Genomic DNA, 15,614 nt, shown 5'->3' with positions numbered 1-15,614 from the left:
AATTTTATTTCTATAGAAAATGTTTTTCAACATTTTATTTCAATGGAAAATTTTGTCAAAATTTTATTTCTTTGAAAAATTTTGTCAAAATTTTATTTCTATAGAAAATTTTGTAAAAATTTTATTTCTTTAGAAAATGTTGTCAAAATTTTATTTCTATAGGAAGTTTTGTCAAAATTTTATTTCTATAGGAAATTTTGTCAAAATTTTATTTCTATAGAAAATTTTCTCAAAATTTCATTTCTATAGAAAATTTTCTCAAAATTTCATTTCTATAGAATATTTCGTTAAAATTTTATTTTCATAGAAAATTTTCTCAAAATTTTATTTCTATAGAAAATTTTGTCAAAATTTTATTTTTATAGAAAATGTTGCCAAAATTTTATTTCTATAGAAAATGTTCTCAAAATTTTATTGCTAAAAAATTTTTGTTTGAAATTTTATTTCTATAGAAAATTTTGCCATTTTATTTCTTTCGAAAATTTTGTAAAAATTTTATCTATAGAAAATTTTGTTAAAAATTTTGTTTCTATAGGAAATTTTGTCAAAATTTTATTTCTATATAAAATTTTGTCAAAATTTTATATCTATATAAAATTTTGTCAAAATTTTATATCTATATAAAATTTTGTCAAAATTTTATTTCTATACAATATTTCGTCAAAATTTTATTTTTATAGAAAATGTTCTCAAAATTTTTTTCTATAGAATATTTCGTTAAAATTTTATTTTCATAGAAAATTTTCTCAAAATTTTTTTTTCTATAGAAAATGTTGTCAAAATTTTATTTCAATAGAAAATTTTCTCAAAATTTTATTGCTAAAAAAATTTTGTTTGAAATTTTATTTCTATAGAAAATTTTGCCATTTTTTTTCTATCGAAAATTTTGTAAAAAATGTATTTCTTCGGAAAATTTTGTCAAAATTTTATCTATAGAAAATTTTGTTAAAATTTTATTTCTATAGAAAATTTTGTCAACATTTATCTCTAATGAAAATTTTATTAAAATTTTATTTCAATAGAAAATTTTGTCAAAATGTTAGCTCTATAGAAAATTTTGTTAACATTTTATTTCTATAGAAAATTTTGTAAAAAATTTATTTCTCTACAAATTTTGTCTAAATATTGACTCTATAGAAAATTTTTTAATAATTTAAGCTCTATAGAAAATTTTGTCAAAAATTTTATTTCTATAGAAAATTTTGTCAAAAATTTTATATGTATAGAAAAAATTTTCAAAATTTTATTTCTATAGAACATTTTGTCAACATTTAAATTTTAAAGAAAATTTAAAAAAAATATTTCTCTAAACAAATTTGTTCAAAATTTTATCTCTATAGAAAATTTTGTCTTAATTTTATCTCTATAGAAAATGTTGTCAAAATGTTAGCTCTATAGATTTTTTTATTTTTTAAATTTTATCTCTGATTTTGTCAAATTGTCAAAATTTTATTTCTATAGAAAATTTTCTCAAAATGTTATCTCTATAGAAAATTTTGTCAATATTTTATTTCTATAGATTTTTTTCAAAATTTTATCTCTATAGAAAATGTTGTCAAAAATTTATCTCTATAGAAAATTTTGTCAAAAATTTATCTCTATAGAAAATTTTGTCAAAATTTTATCTCTATAGAAAATTTTGTCAAAATTTTATTTCTAAAAACATTTTGTCAAAATTTTATTTCTATTGGAATTTTTTTTAAAATTTTATTTCTATAGAAAATTGTTGTCAAAATTTTATTTCTAAGAAAATTTTGTCAAAATTTTATTTCTAAGAACATTTTGTCAAAATTTTATTTTTAATGAAAATTTTATCAAAATTTTATCTCTATAGAAAATTTTGTCAAAATTTTATTTCTATAGAAAATTTTATCAAAATTTTATCTCAATAAAAAATTATGTCAAAATTTTACTCTAGAAAATTTTGTAAAATTATATTTCTATGGAAAATGTTGTCAAAATTTTACTCTATAGAAAATTTTGTTAAAATTTATTTCTACCGAAAATTTGTGCAAAATTTTATGTATATAGAAAATTTTATCAAAATGTAATCTCTATAGAAAATTTTATCAAAATTGTATCTCAATAGAAAATTATGTCAAAATTTTATTTCTATAGAAAATTATGTCAAAATTTTATTTTTATAGAAAATGTTGTAAAAATTTTATTTCTATAGAAAATTTTGTCAAAATGTTATTTCTAAGAACATTCTGTCAAAATTTTATTTTTAATGAAAATTTTATCAAAATTTTATCTCAATAAAAAATTATGTCAAAATTTTACTCTAGAAAATTTTGTAAAATTATATTTCTATGGAAAATGTTGTCAAAATTTTACTCTATAGAAAATTTTGTTAAAATTTATTTCTACAGAAAATTTTTGCAAAATTTTATGTATATAGAAAATTTTATCAAAATTTAATCTCTATAGAAAATTTTATCAAAATTGTATCTCAATAGAAAATTATGTCAAAATTTTATTTCTATAGAAAATTATGTCAAAATTTTATTTTTATAGAAAATGTTGTAAAAATTTTATTTCTATAGAAAATTTTGCCAAAATGTTATTTCTAAAGAAAATTTTGTCAACATTGTATTTTTAATAAAAATATAGTTGGAGAGGAATATTTTGCAAAATCTACCAAAAGATCAAGAATTCTACCAATCTACCAAACAGTAAAAAATCTACAATTTTTGGTAGAATTCTACCAACTTTGACAACCGTTGTGGACATTTATCTTATGACATATCCATGCACTGAAAAAAACAGTGAACCAACCAGGAAGAAAACTTTCGGTTAATTTTAGAAAATGTTTAATATTTTTAGAAAATTTGAGCTAAACAGTATTACAAACGCTGGCATCACGCCGATGACACAAAAATAAGTAAATATTTTTCGACAAATTTAAGAAAATTTGTTAGACATAATTAAGTTTTTTTCACTTGTTAATGAAAATTTTGTAAGTTTGAAGGAAAAAAATTGGAGTTCAAAATTGAAAGAATATCTTTAGTAACATACGAGGTTCATGATGAACGCATTTGTTGTAAAATTTACAAATTTAAAGAAATAATGAACCATGTTGTGAGAAATACGAATTTAGTAAATCTTTATGTTTAATTTGTTTATGATTTTTCCCGCTTTTTAGTTAATTTAAATTTATGGAGTAAAGGAAACTTTCTCGAAACATAATAATTCCATGAACTAATATAAAGTTAAATTGGCTTTAGTGAAATAGAAAGTTTACTTTTTTTGGGTGAGTTAAATTCATAGCTTTTGCGTCAATTTTGCACAACTGGGATCCGAAAGTGGAAAAGAAAAGGTTTACTGCTTTATTGGCTACACTTTTAGTGCTGGGTTGTAGAACTCTAGATGGGGGGTTCGCGTAAATTCCAATTTTCTCTCCATAGAACTCATCCAAAGTCTAACATTCTAATTAACATCCCCGTAACTTAAATTGAGGTAAAGCATAATAGAGAAATATATGTTTCCTTCCGCATATTTTCATTGAACAAAGAAAACGACTTCGTTGACAAATTTCCCATTTATGGTCATTGTTCTCCCATTGTTTTTGTGATCACTTTTGCCTACATTCAAACTCTTCATCATACAAACATTAGAATGAATTTCACTTGATGAGAAATTATGATGAAATAGTAGAAGAATAAATTCATTGATGGGGTTATGTAGTACTCCCCAATCACAGTGTCCGCCAATTAATAATCATCATTTGAAACGGTAGTATTGCCTAATATACGAGCAATCCATGCTATTCCGCCGTATTCATTGATTCATTCAGACATTTTTCCTGATCATCGATCTCCATAGCTGTGTAACACTCCATAGCTACAAGAATTATTTGTCCGTCCGGAAAGGCGAGAGCAAAAAAGCCGTAATGGTGCCCCACACACAGCACAGGTCTTTTATCTGTTCTGGAGTGATTAATGTGTGTGTGAGTGTGGTGGTGTAATTGTGTGGTGATTTGGTCAAAGCTGCGAGTCGATGAATTTAAGAAACAATCGAATTTAATAGGAAGTGTGGTGTATCCGCAGCCAACTCGTGAGAATGACTCTCTTTGGCCACACACATGCACAGATAGTTGATTTTCATCAAGAAAGGGGGTTGACAAAGGGGTTGATGCCTCAAGAGTCTCCTCTTCGTTATGATAAATGTCACTCACAAACAAGACACAACAAAGCAATACTTTAATCGCGTTTTAGACAACAACGATTACGGTTCGGTTCGGTTTGGTTCGATTGTGTTAGAAGTTCTTTACCACGGGTTCTTTGATTTATTACGATAAACGTTTTGAATATATTATTACAAGTTATTATTTTGTGAGTTGTTATTAAAATATATTAGATTAAAATGTTTTAAAATTAATAATAAAAGAAACATAAAATATCTGTTATAACGGATAAAGAAGTGTGAAAAATTATCTTATAAAATATAATAATAATAATAATAAACAGATTATGAAAATACACAAAAAAAAATTAACAATTTGATCCCATAAAAATTCGTTTATTTTGTGTTTAAAAAAAAATAAAAAAAATTAAAAAAAACTATAAATTTTATAGATAATGTCTTCTCCCGAGACATCTTAACCTTAATTCACCACATATACCGCATTCCAATTATATATCCTCGTTCCATGAAATTTATTTCTTTTTATAAAAAAAAAAAACAATGTGTGAATTATTTCCATATAAACTTATGTCATATCTTCTAAATATATTAAATCTTTCTTGTACAACGTCAACGTGTTAATGATGTGGAAAATATAATATCAGCAAAAAATAAACAATAATATAATTTTTGGCAAAAAAACATCCCATAAATTTATTGTACAAAACGGTGATTTTAAAAAAATGTGATTTAATAACATGTGTCCCATCATTTTGACTATTCAAAGGTATAACATGTGGAAATTATAGGAAAACGGCGAGCAAAAGTAATCTAAGGTGGAACCAATTACTAGAAGATACTAACGACTACTGGGAGTACAAATTAAAAAACGGAATTTTTTAAAATATATATGGAAATTATTTTGAAAAAAACGTATAGCAAAAGTAATCTAAAGTGGAACTTATTACTTTTTACACAACACCATAGAAGATATTAACGACTACTGGGAGTAACGTTAAAAAAACGGCATTTTTCAAAAATTTTTGAGAATTTATTCTGAAAAAAAAAAATTAACAGACTGATCAATCGCTAGCCACTATTTTATTAAATTTTGGAGACATTTGTTCAAATATGTGCCCCTCCATTAAATACGTCTTTAAAACTATAGTTCCAATTTCAAATACATTTGATTGTAAACCCTATTCACAAAAATTATCTATGTAAACAACTTCCAGAAAATGCCAAGGCAATATTGGCTTGTCAGATGACTCAAATAAGATAACATTTCGTCTCGTACATGTGCAGTTTTACGAACGTGATGACATTGTATCATAAATTTTGCGTAGATTTTTGTTTCCAAGAATACAAGTGTTATAACCGTCATAACACAAATCACCATGTGAGTTGTGACAAATGATGTTGATTCATAAACAAATTCCATTTTAGTGAAACTTTATATTGTGTCACATAATGTACAATTTAGAAGGTGATAAAAAATTGAATGATTCTGAAGTCATAGGTTTCATGAAAATAAAACTTTTAAGAAAAACTTTATCAAAAACAGTAATTTTTTCACTTTTTGAATTATTACTACAGCAGAGCATATTTCTTTACATTTTGCCTTTTTTCATAAAAGATGGTCAAAAAAGCATAGGGAATTTTTGTAAGGAGTTTTCATTTAAATTGGGTGATTTTTTGGGACATCATTATTTTGGGGATAAAAGCCCGAAAAATACTGGTAACATTGTGAAATGTTAGCGCTGTAAGAATTCTATGTTTTTAATTATTTGAAACAGTTCACGAAAACAAATATTTGTATTGGCAAATTTCCCTTTGAATAGAGAGTAGTAGATAGAAACAGTAGGAATCTTCCCTATGTTCCTTATGTGAACTTTCGGCATCATGGTCACGTTTTGCTTCTTAGTGATAAGAATTATAGGAATTGACTTCTTCTTTTGAAACCCATTTCACTTTTATCGTTTTCATTTATGATGATCCTTATGAAATGTTAAAGCTGTTAGAATTCTATTTTCTTTTTTTTTTTTGCAAATTTTCCTTTAAATAGGCAGTAGTAGATAGGAACAGTAGGAATCTTCCTTATGTTCCTAATGTGAACTTTCGGAATCATGGGCATGGTTTTCATTTATGATGATCCCTATGAAATGTTAACGCTGTTAGAATTCTATTTTTTTTTTTTGCCAATTTTCCTTTAAATAGGTAGTAGTAGATAGGGACAGTAGGAATCTTCCTTATGTTCCTAATGTGAATTTTCGGAATCATGGTCACGTTTTGCTTCTTAGTGATAAGAATTATAGGAGTTAACTTCTTCCTTTGAAACCCTTTTCAATTTTATCGTTTTCTTTTATGATGATCCCTATGAAATGTTAAAGCTGTTAGAACTCTATTTTTTTTTTCAAATGTTCCTTTAATTAGGCAGTAGTAGATAGGAACAGTAGGAATCTTGCCTAAGTTTCTCTCTGCCTAATGTGGACTTTCGGAATCATGGTCACGTTTTGCTTCTTAGTGATAAGAATTATAGGAGCTAACTTCTTCCTTTGAAACCCATTTCAATTTTATCGTTTCCATTTATAATGATCCCTATGAAATGTTAACGCTGTTAGAATTCTATTTTTTTTTTCAGAATTTTCCTTTAAATAGGTAGTAGTAGATAGGGACAGTAGGAATCTTCCCTATGTTCCTAATGTGAACTTTCGGAATCATGGTCACGTTTTGCTTCTTAGTGATAAGAATTATAGGAATTAACTTCTTATTTTGAAATCCATTTCAATTTTATCGTTTTCATTTATAATGATCCCTATGAAATGTTAAAGCTGTTAGAACTCTATTTTTTTGCGAATTTTCCTTTAAATAGGTAGTAGTAGATAGGGACAGTAGGAATCTTGCCTAAGTTTCTCTCTCCAATGTGAAAATCGGAATCAAGGTTAGGAATCTACTTATTCCTTTGATTACCATTTTCATTTTATCACTTTCATTTAAATAGGCAGTACCCAGCAAAAAAAAAACGTCGCCAAAAAAGTAATGAAAATTATATTTTTGGATCCGTAAGTGGTGCGAAATTCGTTTTCAATTTTATCGTTTTCATTTATAATGATCCCTATGAAATGTTAAAGTTGTTAGAACTCTATTTTTTTGCAAATGTTCCTTTAAATAGTAGATAGGGACAGTAGGAATCTTGCCCAAGTTTCTCTCCAATGTGAAAATCGGAATCAAGGTTAGGAATCAACTAACTTACTTTGATTACCATTTTCATTTTATCACTTTCATTTAAATAGGCTACTGCCCAGTAAAAAAAAAAAAACGTCGCCAGAAAAGTAATGAAAATGTTATTTTTGGATCCGTAAGTGGTGCAAAATTGACGCAGAAGCGATGAATTTAACATGGGCTTGTCAAAGAACGGAAGTCCTTCATTTCAACAGCCGTTGCACTGAATTTGCATCACTTCTTTACGTATGATCCAAATTTAATATTTTGGATGTAAATTAAAAAATTCTGTGATATTTTGTCAAATAAATAATTTTTATAATTTTTTATAATTTTTAATGGATTCTAACGCTTGTCGGAAACGTTTGACCTCAAATATTTTCAAAAATTCATAATTTGAACCATTTTATGAATTCTTACTCTGTTTTTAACCTATTTAAAACAAAAAAAATTAAAATTATCCATTAAAAGTAGGCAAAAACCAAGTTATAAAAAATTGAATTAAAAGAACTTCCTGGATAGTTAAAATAAAGAACATCATTGGGAGTGCATCTTCTGGAAGTGCTTTTAAAGTTGTGCCCTTGGAAGAACTTCCAAATTTTTTTTCTGGGTAGTAGATAGGGACATTAAGAATCTTACCTAAGTTTTTCTCTCTAATGTGAACATGGGAATGATGGTCACGTGTTTCTCCTAGTGATACTAGAAAGGGACAAGAGGAACTAATGTTTGGTTTTTGCACCATTTTTTAATAATTTGAAACAATTTACGAAAACAAGATTTTTTCCTTCAAATACGTAGTAGTAGATAGGGAAAGTAGGAATCTTGCCTATGTTTCTCTCTCTCTCTAATGTGAGCATATATATGTCATAAGATAAGATATTTCAATTTCACAAGCTTAGTTAACACTAAAACGTATACTAAAAGCAAATTAAAAGTTGTATAGTTCCTACTCATCTGATGGGAGCCACAGTGGTGCAATGGTTAGCATGCCCGCCTTGCATACACAAGGTCGTGGGTTCGATTCCTGCTACGACCGAACACCCAAAAGTTTTTCAGCGGTGGATTATCCCACCTCAGTAATGCTGGTGACATTTCTGAGGGTTTCAAAGCTTCTCTAAGTGGTTTCACTGGAATGTGGAACGCCGTTCGGACTCGGCTATAAAAAGGAGGTCCCTTGTCATTGAGCTTAACATGGAATCGGGCAGCACTCAGTGATAAGAGAGAGGTTCACCACTGTGGTACCACAATGGACTGAATAGTCTAAGTGAGCTTGATACATCGGGCTGCCACATAACCTAACCTAACCCACTCATCTGATACAACCGTATTTCCTACTGTCACTATTTACTATTGTATATATTGTATAACGCTTGTCGGAAACGTTTGACCTCAAATATTTTCAAAAATTCATGATTTGTACCATTTTATGAATTCTTACTCTGTTTTTAACCTATTTTAAACAAAAAAAAATAAAATTATCCATTAAAAGTATGCAAAAGTCAAGTTATAAAAATTGATTTAAAATAACTTCCTGGGTAGTTAAAATAAAGAACATCATTAGAAGTGCTTTTAAAGTTGTGCCTTTGGAAGAACTTCCAAATTTTTTTGCTGGGTAGTAGATATGGACATTAAGAATCTTACCTAAGTTGTTCTCTCTAATCTGAACATCGAAATGATGGTCACGTGTTCCTCCTAGTGATTGTAGAATGGGAAAAGAGGAACTTTTTGCACCATTTTTTAATAATTTGAAACAATTTACGAAAACAAGATTTTTTTCCTTCAAATACGTAGTAGTAGATAGGGACAGTAGGAATCTTGCCTATGTTTCTCTCTCTAATGTGCGCATATATATGGCATACGATAAGATATTTCAATTTCATAATCTTAGTTAACACTAAAACTTATACTAAAAGCAAATGAAAAGTTTTATAGTTCCTACTCATCTGATACAACCGTGATTCCTACTGTCACTATCTACTATTGTATATTTCATTCAAATTTTTGAAAATACAATATTATATGTACATTTATTTCGGTAAAAATTTCTTTAATTTAGTATGTGGGTTGAAGTTTCACAACAAAAATTAGGCTTTGGAAAAATTACTTTATATTCCCATATTGCCTCATATATTTAACATGATTTCGATTCTAATAAAAACTAATAAAAAGTGTAACATCTGCCAATTTGTTTGCAAATTATAAACGACCCTCTCAATTTTTTCCGATTTTGAATCCCTCTCAATATTATTGATTAATAATAACTATGGTATAACATTATGATTTGGAACAATGAGAAAAAGAGTGGAATGATACAGGGGCAATACATTTTCTCAGCAACGAAATCGCCCTTGTAGTTTTAAAGGAATTTGGTTTTTCATTTTAAGAAAATCTATTTTTTTGGAAAGCTTATATTTAAAATAGAAAACCCCATTAGCTATTAAAAACAAAAACTCTCACCATAGTTATAAAACAATTTTCCTAGAAAATTTATTATTATTGTTGACATTTACATCACTCACAATTTTATTATATAAACAAGAACAACAACAAGTCATAAAAATTAATATGATGTTTTCATTTCTCTTCCCATTGCAGATCAACAAATTAAATTTTCCGGGATCATAAAAAAATATGAACTGAAAACCATTGGCCATTGGTGGAGTAAATGAAACTTGTGGTAAAAGCCAATTGTCTACCACAACCAACATCATATCTCGAAGATCTCAAAACACTATAATAGAAAATTTTTGTTTTTATTCTTAAAAAAAACAGCCAAACCAAAATCTAAACAGTTCCATCATCAACTAATCAAAATGATCCTATAAAAAAATTATAATTAAAAAAAAAAAGGGAACTATTAAAACAAACAACAACATAGTTTGAAGTATAACGTAAAATTATAAGGCCATAAAAGAAAAGGGAGCAATTTCCACACACGCACATGGACGCACACACACAAACGAATACTTTAGCTGTGGAACAAACAAGCCTAGGGTCCATGTCCCCATAAAATAATTTTAAGATCAATTCAAAAGAAATAAAAAACCAAGCCAAATCACAACAACACAAGTGCAAAAATAAAATCTGTCGATATAGTTTATGTTTGAAAAAATTTGAAAAAATAGCATGGCATTTAGAAAAGAAAATTTAAGAAAATTAACGATAAAAAATATCTGAAGAGCTTCGAGTTGTGTTGGGAAATCAAAAAAATTGTGAAATTCCAAATACTGCAGTGGCGGGAGAAAATTCAAGTGTTTTCGTTTTGTTGAAATCGGTTTTTAGGTGCAACCCATTACAAAAGTGTTTTTTTTTCAGAAATATTTTTTTTCTTTAAATTTCAATACCTTTTATATTTTCAGTGTTAAATAAAATTTTTAAATAATTTTTTCATTTTCAATTGAATCATAAAAAAAAGAAAAAAGATTAAAGAGTGCTAGTGAAAGTTTACCAAAACCGAAAGGAAAATCTAAACAAATCCATATTTATTTATTTTTTTGTGATTCTTTTTTAATAAGAATTTCTCCAAGAAGGCGGTAAAAATTAAAGGCAACAAGTTGTACACATTTGGCACTATGGAGGGAGGTTACGTGAATGAAGGTAAGCCATTTTTTTTTATTTTTCTTTTCTTTCTAAAATTCTAAGAAATTTTCTTTAATTGAAATTTTCTCCTATGCTTTTAAATAAACAAAAATTACTTAGCTTTTATGGTTTTCTTAGAATTTTTTTTTATGAAAATTGAATGCCTAAAATTTATTTCGTTTAAATAAAAAACCATATATTTTCGAAACAAGCCTTGTTACCTACCCACATTTTTCCGGTCACTGAGGTGGCCCCATTATCACAATTACCATCACCTCTAAAGGCAAAAACAATTTTGCCACCTTATGCATGTTCCACCTCCAAAGATATTTTTTCGTTTTTGTTTTTCTTCTCTTATGTTTATATTGTGCGTTTTTAAAACAAAAAATTGTTGTCTTTTAAAAAATCAAATTATTTTGTCTTTGGGTCTTGGCCATTAATGTTAATGTAGAGATGCCAATTTGGACAAAAATCAGAAAGTTGTGCGATTAAAATAAAAATACTGAGTAATATCTTAGGGTCTATATATCAACCAGTTTGTGTTGGGACCTATACAAAACCTTAAATAAATAAAAATACTGAGGAAAACAATTTTATCCATAGATGGATTTAAAAAAACAGGTCAAAAAGAGAAAGTGATGTTGGTAGAAGAAAACTTAGAAACATTAATAAAATTTGTCATTAAAATTAAGACCCAGAAATTATTTCATAAATACGGTGAAACTTTTCGTAAATAACTTAATATTTCATATTATTAATGAACACTTTCACAGGCTTAATAAAGAACTTTCATTATGTCAATAAAAAATTTCATTAATCCTTTTTGTAGTGTGTAGGATATCGATAACTGGTAACTATTGGCCGACTTTTTAAAAAATCTTCTTAAGTTTGAAAATTGCCGATTAGCCTAACACGACCTTTTTAGTCTACTTCAACAACTTTATTTTTCCCTTTTACTCATTGTATGTTACAGTTTTTCGAGGCTTCGTAAAATAAAGCCCCAAATAAACTCAGCCCCCAAATGACAATCAAATAAGGCCCCAAACTTGGGATCTTATTTCTCAATGAAATAAATTCCATATTTTGAAATATGAAATAAAGCCCCAATATATAAAAAAGGCACACTAAATATATATGAGATAAGGGGGGTTGTGCATTCGGGCCCTATGAAAATTAGCCCCAAAACTCAAATGAAGTAAGAACCCAAACATATGTGGAAGACATCAAAACCAAAGTTTTATGTTTTTGGAAAGCGATTTAATTTTATTTGAAGGCCCGATTGCCGTGTGAAAATAAACTCCAATATTTCAAATGAAAATTAAGGTCCTCCATGAAAATTAACCAAAAAAAAAACACACACACACGCACACACCAAATATATATGAGATAACGGGGGCTTTGAATATGGGTCCTATAAAAATTAGCCCCAGAACCCAAATGATGTTAAGAATATTATTCGGAAACAACACCAAATTTTTTTTGTTGTTGTAACAGTTTTTAATGTAGTTTCATCCATTTTGTTCTATGCTTGTGTAGTTCAGCTGGTAGCCCGATCAAGGAATTCTGCGACAAGGATGGGGTGTGTCCAGAGTGATCTGGTAGTGAGACGGGTAGGCTTAGCTGGGCAAGCAAAACGGTGACGAGTGTCATGTGGCCCTTGATTACATATTGGACACAAGTCAGCTACGCTGCTATCAATCACTGATAAGTATGAATTGAGGCGGCTGCACTTGCCTGATCTTAGTTGGGCCAAAACTACCCTTGTCTGCCGTGGGAGGCGGTCGGACTCCGAGAACAGGATTAACCTTGTAGCTTCTCACCGCTTCAGCTACAGTATCCTCATGAATCCTGTTCAGACCTGTCTGGTATGCTGCCTGATCTAGAGGCTCTCTTTTGTTGCGCTGGATCTCGCGCTCTAGATGATGTATATCAACCCTTACGTTCCTGGGTGGTGCTTGTGTATCCATGAGATGGAGGTTTGGATGATTACTGCGGTAACAACCCAGGAGATACTGCTTTGACAACATGTAGTTGTGTCGACGCACTGGGATGATCTTGGTCTCCGCATAAAGGTGATCCAGGGGTGTACTGCGGAGACATCCTGTTGCGGTTCCAAGGGCAGCGTTCTGACAGGTCTGTATGTTATTCCACTGCGTATCGCTGGTCCACACTGGCGCTGCATAGTTTTCCACTGACCGGCCAATTGCCTTATATGTAGTTAACAAGGTTTCTTTGTCCGCACCCCAAGTGCTGCCGGCAAGCGACTTGAGGACCTTGTTTCTACCGCGGAGCTTATCACAAATTGCAGTGGCATGGGCGGACGACTTATAAAGGCTGTCGAATGTGACCCCGAGAATCTTGGGGTAATTGTGGGTTGTCGGAATTGTTTCGCCATTGACTCTGACATTCAACTGCCTGCGTACTTCCGCCGGCCATGTAGTGAATAGTGTGGCTGAGGATTTGGTGGGAGATATCCTCAAATTTCTTGCAGTGAAATAACTGGTAAGATCAGCGAGGTAGACATTTAATCGCAAATTTCATCAACAATGGGCCCGGATGCCATGATTGTGCAATCGTCCGCATAAGACACAATCTCGACGCCGTCAGGAGGGGGTGGAATCGAGGACAGGTAGAGGTTAAACAGTGCCGGAGATATCACCCCGCCCTGGGGAACTCCCTGTTTAACTCTACGGGGTTTTGACTTCTTGTCCCTGAATTCCACGTACGACTGGCGTCCACACATATAATTCAGAACCCAACGCTTCGTTCCTGCCGGTAGGGACGTGTTCTCGATGTCCTCGAATAATGTGGCATGGTTGACCGTATCGAACGCTTTCGATAGGTCAAGCGCCACGAGGACCGTCCTATGACACGGCTTGGGCTGATTAAGTCCCCTATTGATATGTGTCGAAATGGCATGTAAGGCTGTCGTCGTACTGTGTACCTTACGGAATCCATGTTGATGGTAGGCAGCTGGAAAATTCTCCACAAGGCTGGGGAGGAGTAGTGCCTCAAGTGTCTTGGCTACTGGCGAGAGAAGGGATATCGGTCTGTACGATTCACCTTTACTCGAATCTTTGCCTGGCTTCAGTAGTGGAATCACTCTTCTCATCTTCCAGACATCGGGTATAATGAGTGAATCCAAGGACAAATTGAGAAGTCTGGTCAGGTACTCAACTCCCAGTATTCAGCATTAGAATTGAAATTCCGTCGGGGTCCAGCGCCTTAGATGGTTTCGCGCTGTTGATGACATTGGCAACTTCGGCTGCGGTAAATTGTGGTGTGTCGTCGGCTCGGACACCAAATTGTTTAACATGTTTCTCGTGGCTGTACAAAATAACAATCCGAAGTAATATGACACCCAAACGAAAATAAAATAAGGCCCCAAGGTTGGGCTCATATTCATTATGAAGCGTCGCCCCAAATTTGTGCTTTTAATGTATTTGAGTTTAGGGGCTCATTTTCTTGGGCCCATTTTCATACCGCCAAAAGGCGCCATAAATATGTATATAGCCCCATAACCCAAACGAAATATGACCCAAAAATTATGGGGAACTTAACAACACAAAATTTTTTTAAGTTTTTGGGCCCCATGAAAATTAACTCCAATATTTCAAAAATAAAATTTTGGAGTTTTACTTCGTTTTCAAGTGTGTTTTTTGAGGATGCAGAAAATAACCAAAGAAATATAGCACCAAAATGAAAGTGAAATAATGCCCTTAAATTGGTGTCTTAGAATCACAACCTAAATGAAATAAGTCGCCAAATTTATGCGGAACATAACAATAGCAAATCTCTTAGGTTTGATGCCTGGTTGCTATATGAAAATAAACTCCAATATTTCAAATGAAATAAACCCAAAAAAATCAAGTTTGTTTTTTTGATGCTACACAAAATAACACCAAACGAAATATAGCCCAAAAATAAAATTAAGTGAGGCCCTAAAATTGGAGTATTATTGAAAAAATTCCACACTTTTAAATATTAAACAAAGGTCCCAATATATGAAAAAACAAATAGATGTGCTATAACGGGTTTTATGAATATGGGACCCATGAAAATGAGTCCCAAAATATAAACGAAATTGTTATATAAAAATAACACCATTTTTCGGGTTTGTTGGGGAGTAACTTCATTTTAATTTTTGGGGTAATGACGTTATGAAGTTATAGCTTAATATTTCAAATGAAAATGACACTAAATTACTTTTTGGGATTATGCTTCGTTTTCAACTGGAGCCTATTTTTGTAACTTTTACCCTTTTATTGTTCCGAATAGCCTTGTATTGAATCAGATTTATTTCTTCCTTGGCTAGGGTTAGTGGGATATCACAAACTCAAACTGATGTGGATGGCGAGGTTTGAGACTTTATCCTATAGATAGATCCAATGTGGAATAAAGCGAACTCAATACAAGAACAATAAGGGTGGAGGACTTCGACCGGTGTTTACGATTTTGTGGTGTGGGCAGAATTCAAAGTGAGTTCCCACTAGATTTGAGTGGCCGAAATTCGGATCGGGTTTTGACACTTTAGCCAATACATAGAGTCCGTCAGTTAGGATTCATTTTCACATGGTCCTTTAAATCACTAACGAAAAATATCCATAATTTTGATTTTTTGGGTCGATTTTCATGCGCTTCAGTTAAATTTTGTTGGGACTCATTTTAATGGGGCTTACATTCATTAT

At 30.4% G+C, this 15,614-nt stretch overlaps 1 protein-coding gene across 3 annotated transcripts in view; it reads left to right on the top strand.

The window, feature by feature from the left end:
- Positions 1-15,614, top strand: part of LOC142221991 (aminopeptidase N) — a 369,903-nt gene that overhangs the window by 132,442 nt on the left and 221,847 nt on the right. For all 3 annotated transcript variants that reach the window (XM_075291909.1, XM_075291901.1, XM_075291918.1), the window contains exon 2: positions 10,707-10,944. In XM_075291909.1, the coding sequence (XP_075148024.1) occupies positions 10,920-10,944 (25 nt within the window). In that variant the 5' untranslated portion in view covers positions 10,707-10,919. The remainder of the gene's footprint in view (positions 1-10,706; positions 10,945-15,614) is intronic.

Source organism: Haematobia irritans, chromosome 1 (assembly GCF_050003625.1).
Source record: "Haematobia irritans isolate KBUSLIRL chromosome 1, ASM5000362v1, whole genome shotgun sequence".
NCBI classification, from domain to species: Eukaryota; Metazoa; Arthropoda; class Insecta; order Diptera; family Muscidae; genus Haematobia; species Haematobia irritans.
The sequence above is the reverse complement of the archived record's forward strand: the minus strand, read 5'-3'. Positions and strand labels throughout refer to the sequence as shown.